The 21,930-nt window shown below is 34.0% G+C and overlaps 1 protein-coding gene across 3 annotated transcripts in view; it reads left to right on the forward strand.

The window, feature by feature from the left end:
- Positions 1-940: 940 nt before the first annotated feature.
- LOC109081625 (pleckstrin homology domain-containing family G member 5-like) overlaps positions 941-21,930 on the forward strand; it is a 63,174-nt gene continuing 42,184 nt past the window's right edge. Inside the window, exons 1-3 of one of the 3 annotated variants that reach the window (XM_042756228.1) lie at positions 941-1,209; positions 2,809-2,915; positions 16,553-16,629. In XM_042756228.1, the coding sequence (XP_042612162.1) occupies positions 1,154-1,209; positions 2,809-2,915; positions 16,553-16,629 (240 nt within the window). In that variant the 5' untranslated portion in view covers positions 941-1,153. Of the gene's footprint in view, positions 1,210-2,741; positions 2,916-16,552; positions 16,630-21,930 lie in introns of those variants that run through there. The other 2 variants (XM_042756229.1, XM_042756234.1) reach the window with 2 other exon arrangements.

Below are 21,930 nucleotides of genomic sequence, written 5' to 3' on the forward strand. Positions count from 1 at the left end.
AATCTGATGCTGCTAATGTTATATTAGACACCAGAAATAAAACTGTAAAGAAATACAACACTTTCATCATGACAGCTACTGTATATCCTTAGTTCACGGAAGAAGTATAGCTAACTAGTAGCCTTCACTCCCTCCGAAATATGCAGCAAGTAGTTTGGCCTAGAAATTCATTGAACAGCTTTCAGTTTCTTCTCGTTCTAAGAATAGTGGAAACACATTTTGATCTTTATTACGTTAACAGCATCAAGTGGATTTCCCAGCAGAGGGCTTCAGTCAAAGCACAGAGAATAAGTTGCCTGCAATTGATAATATTGGACTAGTAAACTGTTTGCGGTGATTGTAAAATTCAAATCGTGTTCACGTAATACATCTTGAGAGTAGGCTATTCTCGACATGTAGGCCTCTTCTTGATTTACCCATTTATGATTTTGTATGTAACAGTTACCACACCATCAAGGACTAGTAGGCTACCACCAGGCTGCAAACAGAAAAAATAATAATAAATAAATAAAAATAATTCAATTCACAGCTCAACAGTCTCTCTACCAACCAACTTCAACACTGCTTAAAATAAATAATGTCATCCAAATACACCTAAATGCACGTGTTTGCAGATGCACATGATGAACAGCAGATGGAGCAAAATATTCAGACAAGCCTGCAGATGAACTCCTGTACTACTACCGCTGAGGGTAAGAGCAATGATATGAAAGCAATTTTACAGTGTGAAACTTGATTCCTAAAAAAAAGTCGCATAATTTTGTAAACATGTCATATTTATGTCTATAACATAGACATAAACTATTCAATTTAGAAACTAAAAGGTGCGTAAAAAAATAGAATAAGAATGAAAAATTGCGTTAAAATGAATTCTACACACTGTGCGCCTGTGCAATCTAGCGGCTGAACGCAGGTAGTGCAGCGGGATCTCTTGACTAAAGGTGCTTGAATGAATGGAAAACGCTTTCCACGACTGAAACAGAGCAGAGGGAGCAGCCCAGACAAAGCAGCGAGAAACTTTCACGCTGATAGTCGCCAGTCCTGTCCCACCAAGCATGGATTTACAGAAGACAGCGGCGGTGCAGTAGATTCAGCACCTTTCCGAGGGGATGAAAGCGACACTGGAGTGTATTTAAAGTCCTGCTGCTGCTGAATGGACGAGCTTGTTTTGGCTCCGCGGGTCGATGATGAAGCTTTACCATGCAACAGGTTAGAGTGAGTTTCGAAATAGATTAATAGAATCACCTCAGAATCAAATGCGATCGCTGGATCTAATAGGTGCGTTGGTCATGTTGTAGTTCGTTTTGTTAATCGCTGAGATGCAAAAGTAAACAGCGTGCACGTTTACCGAGCCATTTAAATGGCAATGCAACAGAATACTGTGAGATCAAAGGAGATGCAGCCAAATCGGGCCTGTTTGAAATGTGCAACCCATCTAATCTATTTGTTTTTTTAGATTTTTGCACTGTTTATACCATTAAGATGTGAAATAAAAAAGAAAAAAAAGTACTAAAAAACATTGTGACAAGGTCTTAGACATGTAATTTATTTGTTTTTTTAGATTTTTGCACTGTTTATACCATTAAAAAAAAAAAGTTAGACTCCAAAAAGTAAAGTGGTGTGACATTCTCATAAAAAGTACTAAAATACTTTTATTGCATATTTAAAATATGTGTGCTTGATAACTTAATCATTGTTTTATAGATGTTAAAATGTTTCTCAAGTAATATTTTAAAACATAATTGCTTAATTGTTTGATTTTTACAATGAAATTATTATGAAAGATTTTGGCAAACTGTATACTTTTGTCAAGTTTTTTTTTATCATTATTGTTATTTTTTTGAAAGATTACTTATACATCTGACTCGTATGAAATGTTAATTAACTTTATCCGAATAACAATAATGCAAAAAAGGTAAATGACTATGAATATGTCTGTCTTGACGCTCTTGTATTCATGTTTTGAAATAGCATTGCTTTTTAAGTGGAACAAATGATTGATGTTGATCCTTCAACTCCCAAAAACATCATTATTATTTTTTCCTGACAATTTCTGGGCAGTTTACCCATGTTAATGTTTTTAACTTTAAGTCTAACAAAAAATATCAGCATTATGTTTAATTCACAAATTAAATACATGTTTTTCATATTTTAAATGTCTTTCTGAAGAACTTAATAGACCAGGAGAGAATGAACTTAGCATCACATACAGTAAAATACAGTGTATTTCCTGAAGATAAAGTGATTCTCAACCTTATTGTCCCATCAAAGGAAATATTCCAGGGCCCCCACACAAGACTTTTTGACCTCAGAAAAGCATAAAAATGATTGAGAACAGCTTTTGCCATTGTAGTAAATTCCCATTCATAGTAAACATATAAGAGATCTTAAATCTAAGAATGGGGTTCCTTCTTATGGTTCTTCCAGCACCATTTGACAAAGGTGCTGTATAACATCTTTTTTTTTTTTAAAGGATGCTATATAGCACTTAAAGTGGTTCCCTTATGAATATGAGCCAATGAACCACTTTTAATGCTATTTAGCACCAGTGTATTTGTATTTATAATTAACAGTCATTATGTTTTGTATATTTTCAAATTAACCAAGTTAGTTTAAAGGGATAAATACTCTGGATGTAACTTTGGCAATATGATGCTTACTTAAATCTGTGGGATGTGTCCCACCTGGGATCTATGCCCCTGGCAGTAAAAGTAGTGTTCATTCTTCAATCATCATGCCAGGAGTCGTATCTGACCGCTAGTGACCCCTCCGCCGGCTGTTATAGTGTGGATTTCTACCTCAACACAGAGGACGCAGAGTAAAAGCAGACAACATGGTACCCAACAAGTGGATTATGCATCCAGTTCTTCACAAATCACCTCCCAGAAGCTGGCTTGGCATCCGGCTACGTCTCCGTAAGTTTGCTTTCTCTTCTGACTCGTATGAAATGTTAATTAACTTTATCCAAATAACAATAATGCAAAAAAGGTAAATGACTATGAATTTATCTGTCTTGACGCTCTTGTATTCGTGTTTTGAAATATCATTGCTTTTTAAGTGGAACAAATCATTGATGTTAATCCTTCAACTCCCAAAAACAAGTCAATAGTTATGGTTTAGCACTTATACAATCATTTGTAGCATAAGCGCTCTTTGATCATAGTTTATACCTGTAGAAATGTAAAATAAACATTTAATGACATTTTTACGTTATGTTTACTGAAGTGCATCTTTTTGTGTGATGTATTTGTCCGGTGGAGTCATAGAAATGATCCCTTAGCTCATTATTTAAACTGGCAGTTTAGTTCATTATAATTCATTTTAGATCATTTGCATATTAGGGATTTTTAATTGGTTGAGAATCAGACCAGAAGTGGCCTGTTCTTTATTAAATTCATAAATTACAATATTTTTACATGCATTTTACATTTCTGATGAAAAGGTGCATGGTTGCTGGCCTTCATAGGAATATTTAAATTTCCGTTCAGAAATAAATAGAAGCATGCATAGTGAAAAGTCAAATTCAAATCCAATTCTTGAGTGCTTTGGCCATTCAGTACTACTTCTTTCACAGACTGACATGCACAGACACTTCCTGATGTTGCCAAACATTTTCCTGCTTGATTATATTGACCTCTGCAATCACGATAAGATTATCCTTCCAGCCTTTATGATTATTTATAGAAACCCCAAACTATTGTGTGGTGTACGCCAGAGGCTTCATAGCTCAGCGGGGGCTGCAAGTTACCCTTCGTGTACCAGACCACTCAAGCCTCTCGGAAATGCATGGGTTAATTCTCAGAGCATCTGGTGTTTAAGGCTTGTCTGAGAGGAGCTTCTGGCTCACTCATGTTTGATTAGTCATTTTATCTCAACAGTTCTACCCAGTGTGTATTTTCCCCCTCATTTTAAATGCATGATGTCAACTGACAGACCTTTAAATCTCTTAGCTTGATATGCTTCCTGAAAACTGTCATTGATCACAGGTTTTAAGTTGGTTCCTTTTGCATCGGCTAACTCTTTGCCTTAAACACTGGCAGATCCTTCTGCTTTAAGACTAATCTTATTATCTGAAGTGTTAAGGGTTTTTATTTACCACCATGTAAATCCATTATCTAAAAAATTAGCCAAATGAAAGAAATTTTTACAAAAAACAACTAAAAACAAAAATTATAACTGCCTTTTTTCTACTTTACACTATTAAAAATAAAGCTTATAAAGGTGGTTTTCATAGCGATGCCACAGAACCGCTATTTTTGGTTCCCCAAAGAACCTTTCAGGGAAGAGCCTTTTTATTCTTAGTGTGAAGAACATTTTAAAAATCTAAAGAACTTTTTTCCACTATCTAGAATCGTTGGTGCAGTGGCAAGGTTCCATGGATGTTAAAGGTTCTTCATGGAACCATCAATGCCAAAGAGCCTTTAATTTTAATGGTGGATGACATTTGTACTGTATACATCAGAACAACTGAAATAAGTAATCCAAATTTTTGGTGGATGGACAGTAAATTTCATAAAACCATCTCATAGATATACATCGAAGGAGGGACCCAGTTATATTTAGAAACCAGAATACCAATCAATAATCAGAAAATATACGATTTGTTTTGTCTTGGAATTAGTAAGGGCCATCCAGAATGATGTAGCAACTACATAGCAATTGCCTGGCATTGTGTCTATGAGCTTTGCATGGTCATAATGTAAAAATCTAGTTATTCATCCTACAAAAGTGGTTAATAAGATAGAAAAGGACATTTAACAACTTGTCTGCCAAAAACTGACCCCATATTTGTCAATAAATTGACTGATTCATTCACAAGCACTTAGTTTTTAGTATTGCATTCCATTAGTTTTATCAAAAGTAAACAAGTAATGGAATATTGTCGGTAACTCACAATGATGTAATCGATTATGGCCTTTGCTTGAGAGACTATTTTGTAAGTCTGACTCCAAAACCCAAATGCAACCCTCCACATGCACATAAAAACACACCGCAGGGTTATCGCTATCAGCTTTTCAAGTCCTGAGATGATGTAATGCTCATGAACAGGCTCTTGCAGCTGTCAGCCGTTCCCTCCACAGTTCAACAGCCCTCCTAGCCTTATAGCTTTCCCATCATCCCTCACTCTGTCACGCTTTCAGCTTGCTTTTATCACACACACAAAAAAAGGCTGAAGACAGTGCTATTAGCATACTGTTCTTCCTGCAGGTCCTGGCCTTGGTTTAAGAGGTTGTACTGCTATTAGACTCACTGAATGGATGAGATTAGCAGTAATTTAGCCGTGAACTTTGTGAAGTTGTTCGGTTTCTTTGACTGATGGAGCGCTGCTGTTGGAGCCTAAGGGGGAAATTTCAGGACCCAGCTGTGAGGAGTAAAAGAAATTAAAACTTTCACACTACAGAATCACATAAACATCTTAACATAAAGGCTTAAATAATAAAAAAGCATTTTCTAAGTTACAATAAGGAATATTTTTTGATTAAAGCAAACAATCATTTATTTGGCCACGAAGTGTGTAGTTGGCATGACAATAAACAGCCTCAGTTGCTTTTATTAAATGGCTGAAACTGCAATATGATAAAATGTAAAAATTTTCAAAAAATTTTTTTTTAATTAATAATCATAATAAACAGTTATTCCAACAAGCAGAATAGCTTATTTTAATAACAGTGTGCTTCCCCAACTAAGAGAGAAAGTTCTCAGAATTTTGGCAAATGTTCTGTCAAGGTTCTTTCAAAGTTATGAACAAACATTCTTCTATTAACAGAAGAATATATTTATTATCAATAGAATGTTCGCTTGAAGGTAACTGGTCTTTAATAACTTTCTAAAAACGTTAGCACAAAAACATCATTTATACATAGAACGTTCTTCTGAAATGTTTTATTTTGATGTTTAATCTAGCGTTATTTAAATGTTACTCCTTGTTTCAGAACGTTCAGAGAACATTCAAAAATAACATTTCCATAATTGATCAAATTTAATTTTCATTCGTAAATAAAGCATTCATATAAAACCAAGTAAAAATGTCTTGAAAACAATTTAAAAAATCGGACGCTTTGTTCAGAGAACGTTCAGAAATAACATTTTATAATTTTATACACATTTTTGTTAGCTGGGTCCCTGCTGAAGCATACAAAAACAACTACAACGAAAACCATCTTAAACCAGCTTAAGCTGGTCTTAGTTGGTATCCCAGCCTGGCTAGCTTTTGGTTGGTTTTAGAGTGGTTTAGTGCATTTTTCAACTCAACACCAGTTTGGCTAGACCAGCATAAACTGGCTAAGACTAGCAAATCAGTTTAGTCACTTTTCAGCAGGAAAGCAACATAACTCGGTGCATTAATGTATACTGTAAAAAATAATTTTCATTCATGTTTTCATCTCATAATTACAAATGGGAAAGAATTTAGAATCTGAGCTATTTGTGTTTTTTATATTAGATTTCTATTGACTCTATAGCTCTGAAGTAACTTCTGTAGCTCTTACGCTGTGTCCAAAATCGCATACTTCCCTACAGTATAGTAGGTGAAAAATATTATGTGTGGTGGGTAGTATGTAAAACAATAGTCGAAAAGTAACCGAATTACCTACTACTTCCACTTGGATTCTGAAGTGTGCATTCGATGGACACTTTACAATCCCATGAGGCCACGGAAGAGGATTTAAGAAGGGCAGTAAAGCGACACAACTGACACTGGTAGGTCATGTGGAGAGTAACAACATGGCGGATGTAGTACATCCAAATTTCATTCACACTATTCATACTATATAGAATGTACTTTTTTTTAACGGTCGTGAAGTAAGTTCAAATTCAAATAGTACCAACTCAGACAGGCTTTGCTAATGGACTAGCAGCGATCGTGCTCTGCTCATTAGAGGAATGAAACGCTTGTGTCACCCCCTCACCGGTGTGACCCTAACTGTAGATTAAAAGGGCCCTTCAGCCGGAGTTCATGTCATGACTTTGTCCAATGTCGACTGCTGCTGAAGAGCTTCCCTCACCCAGCTTAAGTCCATTTAGGCAGATCTCTGCCTTGTGTTAATGACCACGTCTCTGCCAAGGATGAGCTCTGTAATATTTGCTTCTGTACAGAGCAAGATGGTCTAGCTTTTCATTACGTCCTAAATATCCCTGTGCTGTTACAGTAACAATTTGGGGATTTTGAAAAACAGGATTTGAGTGAAAGACATATAAGTTATTTTCAAAGCCATCCACCTAGTGAGAGGAAAAAAAATAAAAGATGTAGTAACTGCATGTTACAGACAGACAAATCGTTGCAGATGGTTGTCAATAGCCTGGTTTTTATTCATGTTATGTGATATTACATTATCTCCAACATTTATTTCCATTACTATTTCTTCCCCAGACAATTTTCCCCAGAATTGACACTTATGTTTTCTAAATTAACGACAGTATTGGAATAATGCCACCTACATAATAAACATAAATGGTGAAAAATGCTATATAAACAAAATAGTGTAGAAGAAAGATTTTCAGATTTATTTCTTTTCTTTCTTTCTTTTTTTTTTTTTTGCATTAAGCATTATGGATGAAAACATTATTTGTTCATGCTTTGAAACTGTGGCGTAATGTGAGCTTGAACTTTTATTCAAAATAATTTTTATAAGTAATTAAATATTATGCACATTTAAAATGTAAAAGTTTGGTGTCTTTTATAATGTTACCAAAGTTATTTTAAATTGTAATAATTTTTCACAATAATACTATTTTTATTTATTTTTTTATCCAAAAAAAAAATAATAATCATAATAAAATACTAATAATACCAACAAACAAATAAAAATAAATAAAAAAATAAAAAATTTTTTTCATCATTACAACAATTTTTTATTATATTATTATTTTTTTTTATCTTACGCAGAGAAATCTAGCAAGAATGTAATGTTGCTAAGCAGTTGTTAAGGTCTTCTCATTGTTATTTTTTTAGTCTGTTGCTATGTAGTTGCTAGGTGGTTGTTTACTGGCCCAAGTCCCCCCCAAAAAACCCACTTTTAAGTCTATGTGATATTCTGGTGTCTAGTTATGACTTGGTTCTCTTTATCAATGTAAGGCTGTCAGATTTTTTTTTTTCACCTGTTGTTTTTCTAACCTGTCCAATCAATAATAAAGGAAACAGCCCACCTTAACAGGACACATGATTTGAGGTCTCAATCATGTCCATGCCACATAAAGATTACTATGACACTTACTATGTAGGGTAAGGAGATTGCTCAGTGAGGTCACTAAATTATCTTCAGTTAATGTCTTCAGTTTGTTGTTGGGTTGTAAAGTTTTGAAATTTTACAATAGCATTTCTAGTATTTGAGGGTTAAGTGTAGCATATAATTTGGTTGTTCCGTCTAAATATGGGTTAAATATATTTTCCACTACTTTGGCAACCAGAGACTCAAACTGCTCTGCACCTGTCAACAGCATTGAGGCTTGGGAAAACTCACTTCTTCACTTCATCCTGTTGCACACTCATTCTGCCTCTGTCACACGTCTGCACTCAAATTCTGTTACGTAAGTGCACTTTGTATTCTAATGCAGAATATTCAAGCCTGCTATTTGTGTTTAAAAAAGACAGTGAAGTTGCAGGGGAAAAATCTTCGATTCATTGTCTGAAATCTGCTTCTCTGTTGAGACTTGTTCTACAGCTGCCCGAGCGGCCTGTTCATTTAAAAAAGCTGCAAGTTCAAAGCCAGTTTCTGGATTACTACCATATGTCTGCAAAGCCAGACTCCAAGAGTAAGTCTGCCCCAGCCATACCCTCTAATTTCTTATCCCAAAATTGGACATCTGAATGGCTGTGCAACATCGTCCCTCCCCTCCGACTCTTGCATGGTGCGTTCTCACAATAATTCATCTCTGCAGGATAACTAAAGCAACCTTACTGCAGCAAGACTTTGGGAAATGCCACGTTTGAAATTGTAATTTTGACACGCATCCACCTCTGTAGAGCAGATATCTTATCAGGAGCCACTGCTGGCCAGTGTCCACCCAAGGAAAGAGCTGACATTGTTGTAGTCACACGGCATTCGTGACTCCTAAATCTCTCCAAAAAAGGAGGACTAGGACTCTAATCAATGCAAAAATGTCTGGCTTTTATTGTTTGTGCAAATCATGGACAAAGTTCACTGTCTATGTAGGAGGGGTTTGCAAGGGATCTTTGTTTCTCAAAGACTGGAAGGTATTGGCCATGCCTGGAAATCCCAGCATGCACTTCAGCCAAGTATGAATACAACATTTGTCTGGTAGTGTGGGTCGAACACCCTCTGACAACCAGACCTCTTTGCCCAAACTGCTTGCACAGACTTTGACACCAATGTGCCTGTTCTTGCAGACTTGGAAAAGACTGACTGTTTGGTAAAGATGAAGTTGAAGAAGAAGCACGGTCAACTTCTCAAAGAAAGCGAGACACTTTTGTCAAGACATCAAACATCTTTGGAAGACTTTTCGGTTCTTGCCAAGGTGTAGAGGACGAGGACTTTTAGGTGTTTCTGGCTAGCCTACAGCAAGATCCCATTGTGGGATACACAATTTGAGAAGCGAGGAACACGTCATTCATTCTTAATTGAGATTTATTGTCAAGATTTGCTTGGGTTGCTGGGAAATGGGTGCCAGGATTCGCTCTGTTTTGGAACGTAGGTCCAGTTTTGGCATGCCTAGTTGCACACATTTATGTGTTGGAACTCGTGAAGCGGGATCAAAGCGAGGTTTAATTGTTAGAGAAGATGAGGTAACTGCAGGTGCCTGCTTTATGGGGAATTGTTTGAGATTGAGTATATCCCGTTTAGGGCACACCAGAGGTGGACATAAAGATGCCGCGTTAGATGTTGTGTGTTTGATTATTGTGCAAGTGGGTATTGCTTCCTTTTAAAGTAGCCTTTTGAAGATCAGTTTATATTTGCAGTTAGAGTTTACAGCGTTGTCCTTCACGATGTTCCTTTACTGGAGGAAACGGGGAGCTTATGAGCTCGAGACACTCCCATCGTCTCTGACAGAACTGGGGGCGGAACGGTACTCTTGGTCGTCTCCTCTGGATGTCATCTATGATGTTTATGGTAAGGCTGGATCCACTTACCAAAATACTCTCACACTTCAGTCACTAACCAGTGAGTTTTTCATCTTTTGTACACTCCGATCTCAAAAAGTACTTGCTTAAAGTTCCTACAACTTTGGGAAATTGTTTGGAACCGAAAGTCCTAAATGCATTGTTCTTTTTGGTATTATCATTCAGAATTTCTGTTTCAACTTTCACTAAACTGTTACATAAAGCAACATTTTCTGTTCTATTTTGATGTTTCTGTACCATATTAGTTATTGATTAGACTGAATATACAGGTAAACCGAATATTCGGGTTCATGTTGATGTAGCTTGTGTTAACTAATAAGTGGCTCAGTGTGACTGGAAAGCCTTAACATAATCAATCCAGTTGAGGTCAATCCGAATTAAATTTCGGACTGATTGGAAGGGGTGGTGTAGACCTGAAATAATCGAATCAGTATCAAAAGATGTAAATATTTGAATCTGACTATTTTCTCAATCAGATTCAATCTCAGTCGATTGTTTTATGTCTTATGACCATGTGCATGTTTACTTAAATATAATGTCTTACGAATTGCTGAGTGCAGAGGCTGAAAATTTACTAAATATTTGCAAAAATGCTCTTCTGTCAGCTCTCTTTTTAGATGTGAATATGTGAATCAAATTGCATTGTTTAGGGTTCATGTAAACAGAACTTTCAGAATCTGGATTTAATTCATTCTAATTGATGAAAATTAGTGCATGTAAACATATAGCAACGTGTGTGTGTGTGTTTTAATTAAGTTTATTATTCAGTATGTTTCAGTTGATATTGTTTATCTAATTGTGAATGCTTATTTCCCCAATATTTACATTTAGCTTACCTTTGCATAATCTAATGGTCACTTAAAGCTATTATTTTAAAATACTAATAATTTAATAACAGTTAAATATGATTTTAAGCAAATTCCGAAATGAATATCCATTTTTCATGCTGTTTATTCTATTGTTTTGAGGCCTGATTTCACTTTTAGCATTTAAAGCTTTTTATTTAGTCTTTTTATTGTTAATATATTTAGACAAAATAGTATAGAATTTTAATTTGTATTATACATTAAATTGTTTTAAATAACATATTATAATAATTATATTAAAAATAATCAATTTTTTAAACAATATTAATATTGTTGCATCCCTTTTTCATGTATGCATGCATCAGATGGATGTCTTTTGCATTGTGTCCTGCTGTTTTATAGCTCTCTTTTTCAACATTTCCACACCTCTTCTTAACTTTGAATGCTTTTGCTGCCTTGGATTTGTGTGTTTTGAAGTTGAAAACGTGCTATCATGGTCAATCATTGTCACATCCATGTTCTTCAGTACTCTTATGCCTTATCCCTGTTAATATTGTAAATATTGTAAACCCAGATTTCTTCCTGAACAGTTGGGACACTTAAACAGAGATGGAAAACTGCAAATGAGTCTCCTCTTTGATCTCTTCCATCCATAAGACCTTTAATTAAGGCTGATCCATTACTGAGAGCCGCTCTCTTGCCTCTGTGGCCTAGAGAAGAGTAGCGTACTGCATTTCTAAGTGCATACTTGTCTTCTCAAATGCCATAATTAGTCTGGGGGATTATAATGGTGGGTCGTGGCTCACTTTGGTGTTTGAGTTGTTAATGGTGATGGGAAAATGTCACAAACTCAGTGGATTATACAGTCATCTATGAGGCACATTGCTGTAAGATTAGCTTCAAAATGGATGTATTACTGTATGTACTCAGGATTCAAGTGTGTGGCCCCTTTAGTCCTCTCTGCATGTTGTGTAAGAAGCAGTATGACTGGAGGCATGAAGTCTGAGGGGTCAAAGACAGTTTTCTGTCAATGACATGAATAAATAAAAGGAGAAAAAAAACCTTGAATTTGTTTTTTTACAAATAAAAAATTACTTTAGGATTTGGAATCTTGCAGTACTTCTGTATTTGTTACATTTTGTTTTTGTTTTTTTTCTCTTTTTCTTGAAAACCAAATGTAATATTTTAATTAAAAAAGAAATATGTTGCATTTTGCTTGAACTATTGCCAAGTTCTGTTCCAAATAAATTTGTAGAAATTATTTTTCTTGCAATTGTGATCTTCTCATAATTTGAGACTTTATATTGCAAAATTATATTATACATTTTTCTGATTTTAGATTTCACAGTGTGACTCTTTAGCTCACATTTGCAACTTCATTCCACATAACTTTATTTCTCACAATATGACGAGATATTAAGAAAATCTCTCACAGTTGTGACTTTCTTATTTTAAACACTCATTGTTTTTGAAAAAAACATCAACAAAATAAAACATTTAGGGCACAAACTACTATTTTAATATGAAAATTGTCATATTTTTTATGTATTAATAATATAATATTTATTTTATGTCTATCATAATCTATATTATTATTATTTTTTATTATTTTTTACATGTGTACCTGTTTACCTCTATTTTGAACTTTGCACTCCATATATAGCGTTGTGTTTTAGGGTTAATGGAAATGTCCATAAAATTACTGGATAATGTCCTGGAAGAAAAGTACCAGTACATTTTGCATTTTTGCACAGAGAAAAATAATAAAACCGTGAGAGGCTGTTAAATGCAACTTCTCATCTAATGCATGAAAAAACAAGCATCACTCATGTTCCTTTCCTTTAGAATCAAAAATCTTTAGTTAGTATTTGTAAGCACTTAAATATTGTTTAAAGCTCATGCAGTTAATGAATAGTTTAAATTTAAAATTCAGCTGCCAGTCATTATTTTTCAAAAACATTAAACAAAACACATAAAATAGTTTACGGTAAAAGAAAATACAGCAATTGTAAAATTACTGTAATCAGAAAATACAGGAAACAGCAGTAAATTAAATTACAGCAACGCTACTGTAAAAATTACCTGCTGCCAGTATCTTACTGTAAAATCTACAGGTACTTTTTTTACAGTGAGGGTTCAGATAAACTCATATTAGTCAAAAGTCAGTTTAATGGGATCCTGTTCACCTTGTTTGGTTTTATTTTATATATAGATTTCCCTTGTTCTTGAGTGTAAACAGTTTTACTGTCCTGTGTGGTGACGCAGCAGTTGGCTGCATCTCTGACATTCAAGTGAAGCACCTCGTACCTTGGCAGTCTGTAGCCGTCTGCTATCTGTCTTCCAGCAGACGCCTTGTGTTACATAACTCACACGGCGTCTCCAGCTGACGGGGCGCTTTAGCCTTCAGAGCAAAGCAGGAGGAGGAGCAGGAGGAGCGAGGCCATCAGACAGGTCCAGTAGTGTGCCAGCCGTCCCAGTGCTCCACAACAGAGGGATAAATTCACCGCTGATCTGAGGCATTCCTCACATTCCTCATAAAAGCCTGTACAAAAGCAATGCGTAAACATGCTCTCAGAAGGCTCCACTCTGCCTATACATGGTAAACATGGTACAGTCCAGGTCGAGGGTCCTTGCTGTGTGGTCTTCTTTGAGGAAGAGTGTGATAAGGCTGCAGGACTGTGGGATTGTGGGTTGGGAACTGTAAGCCTTTGTTTTACGGATCACTTATTTGTGTGATTATTAGAGACAAGCATCACTAGTTCTAATGCTCATACTTTGGTTTAGGGGTTTAGTACGTCACTATCTAAAGTGTTAAACTTCGGCATGTAACTCATCATGAAGAGTTTGTTTTACATATGTGAATAATACCAAAAAAAATGTAGCTTGTTATTACTCTATTTGAATTATGTAAAAAAAAAAAAAAAACATTTATTTTTAAAGGTTATTACTAATTTTAGATTTACACATTTTATATTGTAAGATTATCAAGTTCTTTTTTTTCTTATTTTAAATAAGAAATATTTAAATATGTGAATTTTTGTTTATATTATTATTAATTATTATTATTATTATATAAAGACAAATACCATTTTAAGATTACCTAGTCTCTCAGGTAGTAATTTAGTTTAATTTTTTTTTTAAATAATTTATTATTATTATTTTAATTATTTTATGTTTATTTTTATTTGTCTTATGTCTTATTGTTCTTAATCTTACTTATTTTTATTATTTTTTTGTACTTTATTATTATTATTATTATTATTATTATTATTAGCATTATAGTCAAATACCATTGTAAGGCTATGTCTCTCAAGTAGTAATGTAGTTTTTAAATTATTTTTATCATCATTATTATTATTATTAGATTTTTTCATTATTAGGTTATATTATTAGGTATCTTATTATTCTTAATTATTTATCTTTATTATGTTTTTGGAGTTTTTTTGTTTTTATTATTTTTATTATGTAAAGTCTTGATATTATATTATATAAAGACCGATATTATCAAGATTATCAAGTCTCAAGTCATGGTTCCGTTTCAACTTTAAATTTAAATTTTTTGTTTTGTTTGTTGTTTCTTTTTCTATTTTATTACAACATTTTTACTTTATTAAAAGATGAAAAAGCATACTTTTTTCTCTCTCTCTGCTGACCTCATCCCAACAGGTGAACAATATTCACATTTTATTCAGATGCTGTAAAAACACACTTTTACTTGAGAAATTGGCCACAGTGTGTTTTCTTGGAGCATGACTGCATCAGTGGCGTACACACATGCTGGCTCACTGTGTGTGCTGAACTATAGTTTGCGTTTATTTGTTTGATTTGGGCCTAATCAGCAGTGCTGAGGCCAGTCATTCCTCTCCATGTTAAACAGAGACTGAGAGAAGAAGAGAAAGGGAGTCAGAGAGCGAGAAGGAGCAGGAGGAAGTTAAAGAGAGAGGAGAGTGGATGAATACTGCTAAATTAAACTCTTAACACCTATCATAAGCATCCTGCGCTAAGATAAACAAACTTGCTGGTTGTCCTTAAGCTCTTTATTCATTATAAATGCCAAATAACATCAAATCTTATCAAATATAATAATATTTCAGTTTCAACTCTGTGCTCTTGATTTTTTTTATTTTATTTTACTAGCTAAGTAGTACATAAAAAAAAGAATAAAATAAAAAACTACCTTATACAATCTATGCAAGTATGAAATTTAAAGCAGCAAAAAAAAGATTAAATTATGCTTTTTCTTCACCTGTTTTATTATCCGCAGACGTTTTATCATCACTGAAGTTGTGATACTTAAGGTTTTGCAAACCATAAGCAAGAGGAATAATGATAGAGAAACAATAAAGTGGTTAGAGCAGGCAGCTGCTGCTGGTCAGACACTGTTGACGCACATGATTTTAGGTTTTGCCACAAGTTTTTGATTCATGACGCCCTTGATTCAGTAAAAGGTTGGATAGTGAGGCATATTATTGAAGAGGGCACACATTTTAGCTGATTTAAAGTGACAGATCTCCAGATGGAAATGATGTTGGGAATTTTCCTGAGAATAATGAATCTGTAGGCAGAGAGGAGAATGGAAAGTTGTTGTTGGGTCGACTTCTACAGAGAATCACTTAAGTATGTGGCTGAGAACTGTCTTGAAATTCTCATCTGCATACAGACACATCGATCTTAAAGCATGTGAAATAATTAGCATTCATGAAACTAATACTTATAGTGTGGTCAGTTGCTTTAGTTTTAGATAGTGCACCTTTTCATCCAGTCAATAATACAGTGAAAGTGATCCTGAACCAAGGTTTTTTTTTTTTTTTTAATTTTTTTTTCTCGTCCTTTCTCCCGTCTTTTATGTCCTTCAAAGTTCTGTCTCAGTCATTATCCTTTCATTGCATTAAATATCCTTTTAGTGTTTAGGATCTGTTGTGACCGTTTTTGTTTAGTTTTTTTTTTTTATGTGTTTTTGTTTAGCTTTGTTCTTTTTGGAAAAAATAAAATAAAATTGATCAATAACTGGACGAAGAAAAGATCAAAAGAACACCCTTTTTATTTTACCCTGTTTATTTTAATATTACTTTTATGTTATTGTAATTTTTAAAATAAAATAAAATAAAATATTTGATTTGATTTATTATTATTATTATTATTTATTTAGCAGAATAAAGTAGCAAAGTAGCGATCTTGGAAAAAAAAAAATAAAACTTAAGTGGAAACCCTAGCAACCAGTGTTATTTTGGTAAACACTGACATATATTTTTTATTAATATTTTGAAGGTTTTTATATTTATATTTTCATTTTAGTTCTAATTTAAGTTGTGTTTGACGCGTTTTTATTAGTTTTTGTTGCTTTTAAATGTTTGTTGCTTTTAAATTTCAGTTTTACTTTATTTTAGTACATCAAGGTACTAATATAACAAACTAAAACTGAAATAAAAATGAATAAAAGATACAGATATTTGAAAGAAAAAACAAAAATGAAAAATGTTGACTTTGCAACTAGTTTTTTAGTGGTTTTAGTTTTAGTTAGCCATTTAAACCCTAGATCCAAAATGCCTTAGCAACCACATAGCAACTTAATTTTGTTATTTTTTATTTTATTTTCAGAAAATGTAGAGTTGCACATTGGGTTCATAGGGTGTTTTCATGTATATGTGTGTGTGATTTAATGTTGTAGATGAGAAGCCCGCTCAGGATGAGGAGTGTGTGGTTTGCCAGCATCCAGACTGCAGCGAGCGCCGTCACGCCTCAAAGGTAAGAGCCGCACACCAGACATCGGTGTGAACAGGGGGCCTGGTCCTTTCTGAAGACTGCTGGGAGATCTTGTGCTTTAAAGGATCAGAGAGGTCTCCTCTCTGGCCACCAGACTGTGAAATGAATTCGCTGTCCAATGAGCGCTGTCACTGCTCTCAAACAGGAGAATATCAGAGGATGAGCACACCAGACATCGGCGCCGTCACTCCCTCAAAGGTGATCTTGTGCTTTGTGAACAGGGGGCCTGGTCCTTTCTGAAGACTGCTGGGAGATCTTGTGCTTTAAAGGATCAGAGAAAGACCTGCTGGGATATGAGGTCTCCTCTCTGGCCACCAGACTGTGAAATGAATTCGCTGTCATAAGCTGATGCTCTCTGAAACAGGAGAATGATCAGAGGAGAGCAGCCAGCACTCTCAGGAAGTCCATGCTTTGCTAACTTGGGGTTTGCTTTGGGAATGAGGTAGACGGCTGATATTGTGCTCAGGGGCATGTTTTGTAGCAGGTTGGGTTGTGATGGTGACAAGAAACTACTTTATTAATTTTATTTGTTAGGTACTCTTAGTAATTTGATAATACTTTTATAACTAAAAGAGTGTATTTTGTATAAAGTAATTTATATTTATAATTTATCTTTATACAGTTTATAAATAACTGTTTTCTGTTTTCTACTTACAATATTCTGTATTTTATAAATTGTAAATATTTTATTCATTATAAAATATATTTTTTTCCTTATTTCTTTGTCCCACAGAATATTTATATAAATTTATATAATTCTGTAAAATAAATATTAAAATATATGTATATATATATAATTCTGTAGAATTTATATATATATATATATATATATATGTGTGTGTGTGTGTGTGTGTATATATGTGTGTATATATATATATATATATATATATATATGTATGTATGTATGTGTGTGTGTGTGTGTGTATATATGTGTGTATATATATATATAAAAATAAATAAAAAGGTAATTAAAAATACTTTACAATGCAAAAACTATGTACTGTAAGTGGAGATATGTCATTTGGTTTTGATTGGTTTGGTCAGTTTAATACATCATCGCCGAATAGAATAATTACAAATTATTGCAACTATAAAATCTGTTATATATATATATATATCTCAATCATTGCTGAATAAAGTCATTTAAAATAAATAAAAAATATAAAATTTAAATAATTTAAAATTATTGCAACAATACAATTTGTTTTATTATATATATATATATATATATAATATATATATATATATATATATATATATATATATATATATATATACTGTATATATACTGTATATATATATACTGTATATATACTGTATATATAAATTGTGAAAAATAAGCAACGAAAAAGCTCATGAAAAGCTACATTACTAGCATTATAAGTTGCATTATATAACATAAAATTCTTTATTTTAAAACTACATTCCGTGACACGAAAACAGTATTATTTATAAATTTATGGTGGATTTGGATTTGCAAGCAGGGTGATACAAATGGTGAAACTATAACATCGCACTCCTCTCAGCCAATCAGATTTGGGGACCAGAAAGAACTTTTTTGTGTGTGTGTATAATGTATATAATGGTTTATAATATATATTTGAAATATACAGTATATATATAATATATGTGTCTGAGCTCATTTATATTGACAAAGCCAGAAATCCAGCTGAGAGATCTGTGACCAGTTGGCACTTGCTAAGTTTAACTAATCATTCTTTTGAGAAAGCTAGCAAATATGTCTCCCATAGATCCAAAGTCCTGTAGTCAGCTGTTCATGTGATGTCTGTGTGTGCCGTTCTCCAGTGCAGTGTGTGTCCGTGTTTGTGTGTGTAAGTGAGCACACGAGGGCTCTGGGTTTGTGATTATGTGAGCGGGACCGCTGTAGGGGGTCGGCCTGGAGGGAAAGCTCCACAGTGATTGTGCTCGTCTGGCGCCCCGAGGTCACGGGCTGCGGTTATGTAAGGAGATTACAGCAAACGTGCATGAAGGAGGAATGCCTCTAGTCTCATTGTCACCTTCGCCTCCCTCTGGGCCATCATTGTTTTTATTACTAATCATCTCCTCGTTAACTTGCTAATATCTTAATTTTGTTGGCTTGTCTTGTAACATGATTGTTTATGACTTGTTACTCCTTGTTCTTGCATGCTTTAAGCATTAGAGGAGAGACGGTGGAATATTATAAAAGTTTGGTGTTGGTAAGATTTTAATGTTTTTGAAAGAAGACTCTTCTGCTCATCAAGGCTGCATTTATTTAATCAACAATACAGTAAAAACTGTAATACTGTAAAATATTTGTACAATATTTTTCTATTGTAATATATGTTAAAATGTAATTTATTCCTGTGATGCAAAGCTGAATTTTCAGCATCATTACTCCAGTCTTCAGTGTCACATGATCCTTCAGAAATCATTCTAATATGCTGATTTGCTGCTCAAGAAACATTTTTTGTGCATGTGGACAACTGTGTGCTGTGCATGAGAGATCCTTTAAATATGTGGTGAAGTGATGTAATGCTCCTGTTGCTAAGTTAGGAGAGTTACACGACTTACCAACTCACACATCTTAGCCCTTTCTCCCCTACTATAAATATAAAAATTTTAAAGTCATAATTTTGAATTCCTTACACAATAAAAGCAGCTTTGTGTAAGTGTCAGGATCCCTGCTCTGCAGTAACTCACACTGACCACTAGGTGGAGGCAAAGAGACGAGGTGTGTGTGTGTGTGTGTGTGTTTGAGTGCAGGACAGGACTCTGATAACTGTCAAGAAATCTGTTGTTAAATCATTAGTGGTGCCTCCTGAGAAAAAACAACCCATGACCTTAAGTACTGTTAAACTGCGCAGCTTGTTGAGGACAGGTCTGTTAGTGTCTTGCTATTTAATGCTAAAGTCTAGCTAGAACTTGATCACAAACACACTGGTGCAGATGTCTGAATCACTGTCTGTGTCAGCTCTTGCACAACAGTCGCTAATGTTGCTCTACAGGCCTTCTGACTGCTTTAAGGAGGATTGTTTATTTATAGTCTGCTGTAGGAATAATTCTGACAAGACAAAGGTTAAATGCATGTTTTCGATGATTTGGAAATACTTTTAGAAAGTGCTTGCTTTCGACAGTTTTGAAAATGCTGTGGTGTGTCGTTTGTGTAAATGTAACCTAGTTGAAATCTGCTGCTTTAACCGGGTGATTATGGAAAGCCTTAAAAATGAGCTGATTGTCGGAGACGCTGCCTGACGGTGTGGCACATGCTGTGACATGCTTCACAAAGTCAAAATTCAGTCATTTTTTTTATCCAGTGTTAAGTGGCATTCATATGCTATTTTATTTTTTAATATTTTGAATTCATGTTATGTGCTTGTCATTTTATTAGTTTTAGTTGTTATTGTTGTTTGTTTTTGTTTTTTTGTTTTTTTTTTTACATATTTTTATATAGCTTTATTTCAGTTAGTTTCTAACATTTAAATTTTTGTTTCAATTTTATAAATTGTTTAACTTTTTCAGTTACTGAAAATGATTTTTAATAGTTTTAATATTTTTTGTGATTTTACCATTATTATTATTTTTATTTTTATTTCTATTTAGCTTTAATATTTTATAATTATTTTTCATCTCATATTTATTTAGCATTTTATTTCAGCTTTTTCAGTAATCAAAAACTATTTTTAGTTTTTGAGATTTTTATCATTTTTATTATTTTTTATTTCTATATAGCTTTAATTTCAGTTTTAGTAATTTATTTCAGTATATTTATTTCATTTCATATTTAATTTTCTTTTCTTTAATTTTAATTTAAATTTGTAATTTTGTTTTAAGTTTTCAGCTCTATTTCTATTACCAAAAAAGATGGTCATAGTCATAGTAATTTAGTTATGTAATCTTAATTTTTACTTATATTTTTATATACATTAACTGTAATTTCTTTGTATTATTTTCATCTAATATTTATATTGCATTTTTTTCAGCTTTAATGTTTAAATTTACAGTTTTATATTTTTTTTATTTTAAGTGTTTTAGTACTTTTGTTTCTAATTTCTACATAGCTTTTTATTTTTAAAACTATTTTTGTCAGTTTTAATAATTTTAGTATTTCAACTTAAACTTATTTCAGTTAGTTAGCGATAACAACAGTTTTTCTGATCCTTTTTCCCCCTTTTCTAATAAAATGATGTAAAAAAAGAAAAGAAAAAGAAAAGGAAATAAATGGCTAACGGGACTCTGGAGTCTGTCCGTTTGTCTATCAGTTTGTATCTTCTGGTATCTGATCGTGTTTCCGTGTGGAGACGGGGCCAGTCTGAGCGTGTTCCATCACTCAGAGCCAATTACCTCTGTTCACTCCCCGACAGGACTAGACAAGGTGTGGATCACCAGAGAAAACCACCCAACCAAAGACAAACAGCTGAGAGTTGTGTGTGTGTGCATGTTTTTCTATCCCGATGGGGACTTAAACCTAAATACACACTGAGGATTCGTGTCATTGTGGGGACCTCATGGAGAAACAAGCTTATAAATCATACAGAATTCATTTTTTTGATAATGTAAAAATGCAAAAAGGTTTCTGTGAGGGGTAGCTTTAGGTGTAGGTCGATAGAATATGTATGGTTTGTACAGTTACAGTATACAGTCCCCACAAGGATAGTAAACCAGACGTGTGTGTGTGTGTGTGTGTGTCAGGTGGAGCAGTAAATCAGATAACTACCCTCACTTTCTCCATAACACCTCATCCTTGTCAAAATCAATCCTCTGCCGTTCAGCCACCCACTCAACCGCTACTCTCAAAGTTTCCTTCAGGGAAGGCGTCCTCGCTGCCCGTTTCCAGATAACTCCAGCTTTTCCTTCTGTTTCCTTATTCTGCTGTTAATCTCTCCCGAGGCGTGCTGGTGAGTGATGGAGCGCATGCCGTCTTTTCTCATTTACATCTGTTCTTTCCCAGATCTTATACGGCCCATAAATATTTAGCTTTTCATTACTCTAATGATTCATGGGTAACTCTGAGCAGTGAGTGGTTTTAGAAATGATCCTGGATGGCTCTTTTAAGATCCTATAAGACAACGGCATGGGGGCCATACAGACCGTTTAGACCATTGCTGACTTCGCTTTTAACCTTTTGGCTTTAAATATTTTAATCAAAAATTCATTAACTCACTTTCATGTTGTTTCAAACCAGTAAGATGTGAGATAATAAAGTGAATCAAGTCTGAAAATGTCTTTTTTTTTTTTTAGTAAAAACATTAACATCCCTGCCTAGCTCTTAGCATGATAATGAGAGTTCAGCAGAGAAGTAGT

The sequence above is a fragment of the Cyprinus carpio genome, unplaced genomic scaffold (assembly GCF_018340385.1).
Source record: "Cyprinus carpio isolate SPL01 unplaced genomic scaffold, ASM1834038v1 S000006815, whole genome shotgun sequence".
NCBI lineage: Eukaryota > Metazoa > Chordata > Actinopteri > Cypriniformes > Cyprinidae > Cyprinus > Cyprinus carpio.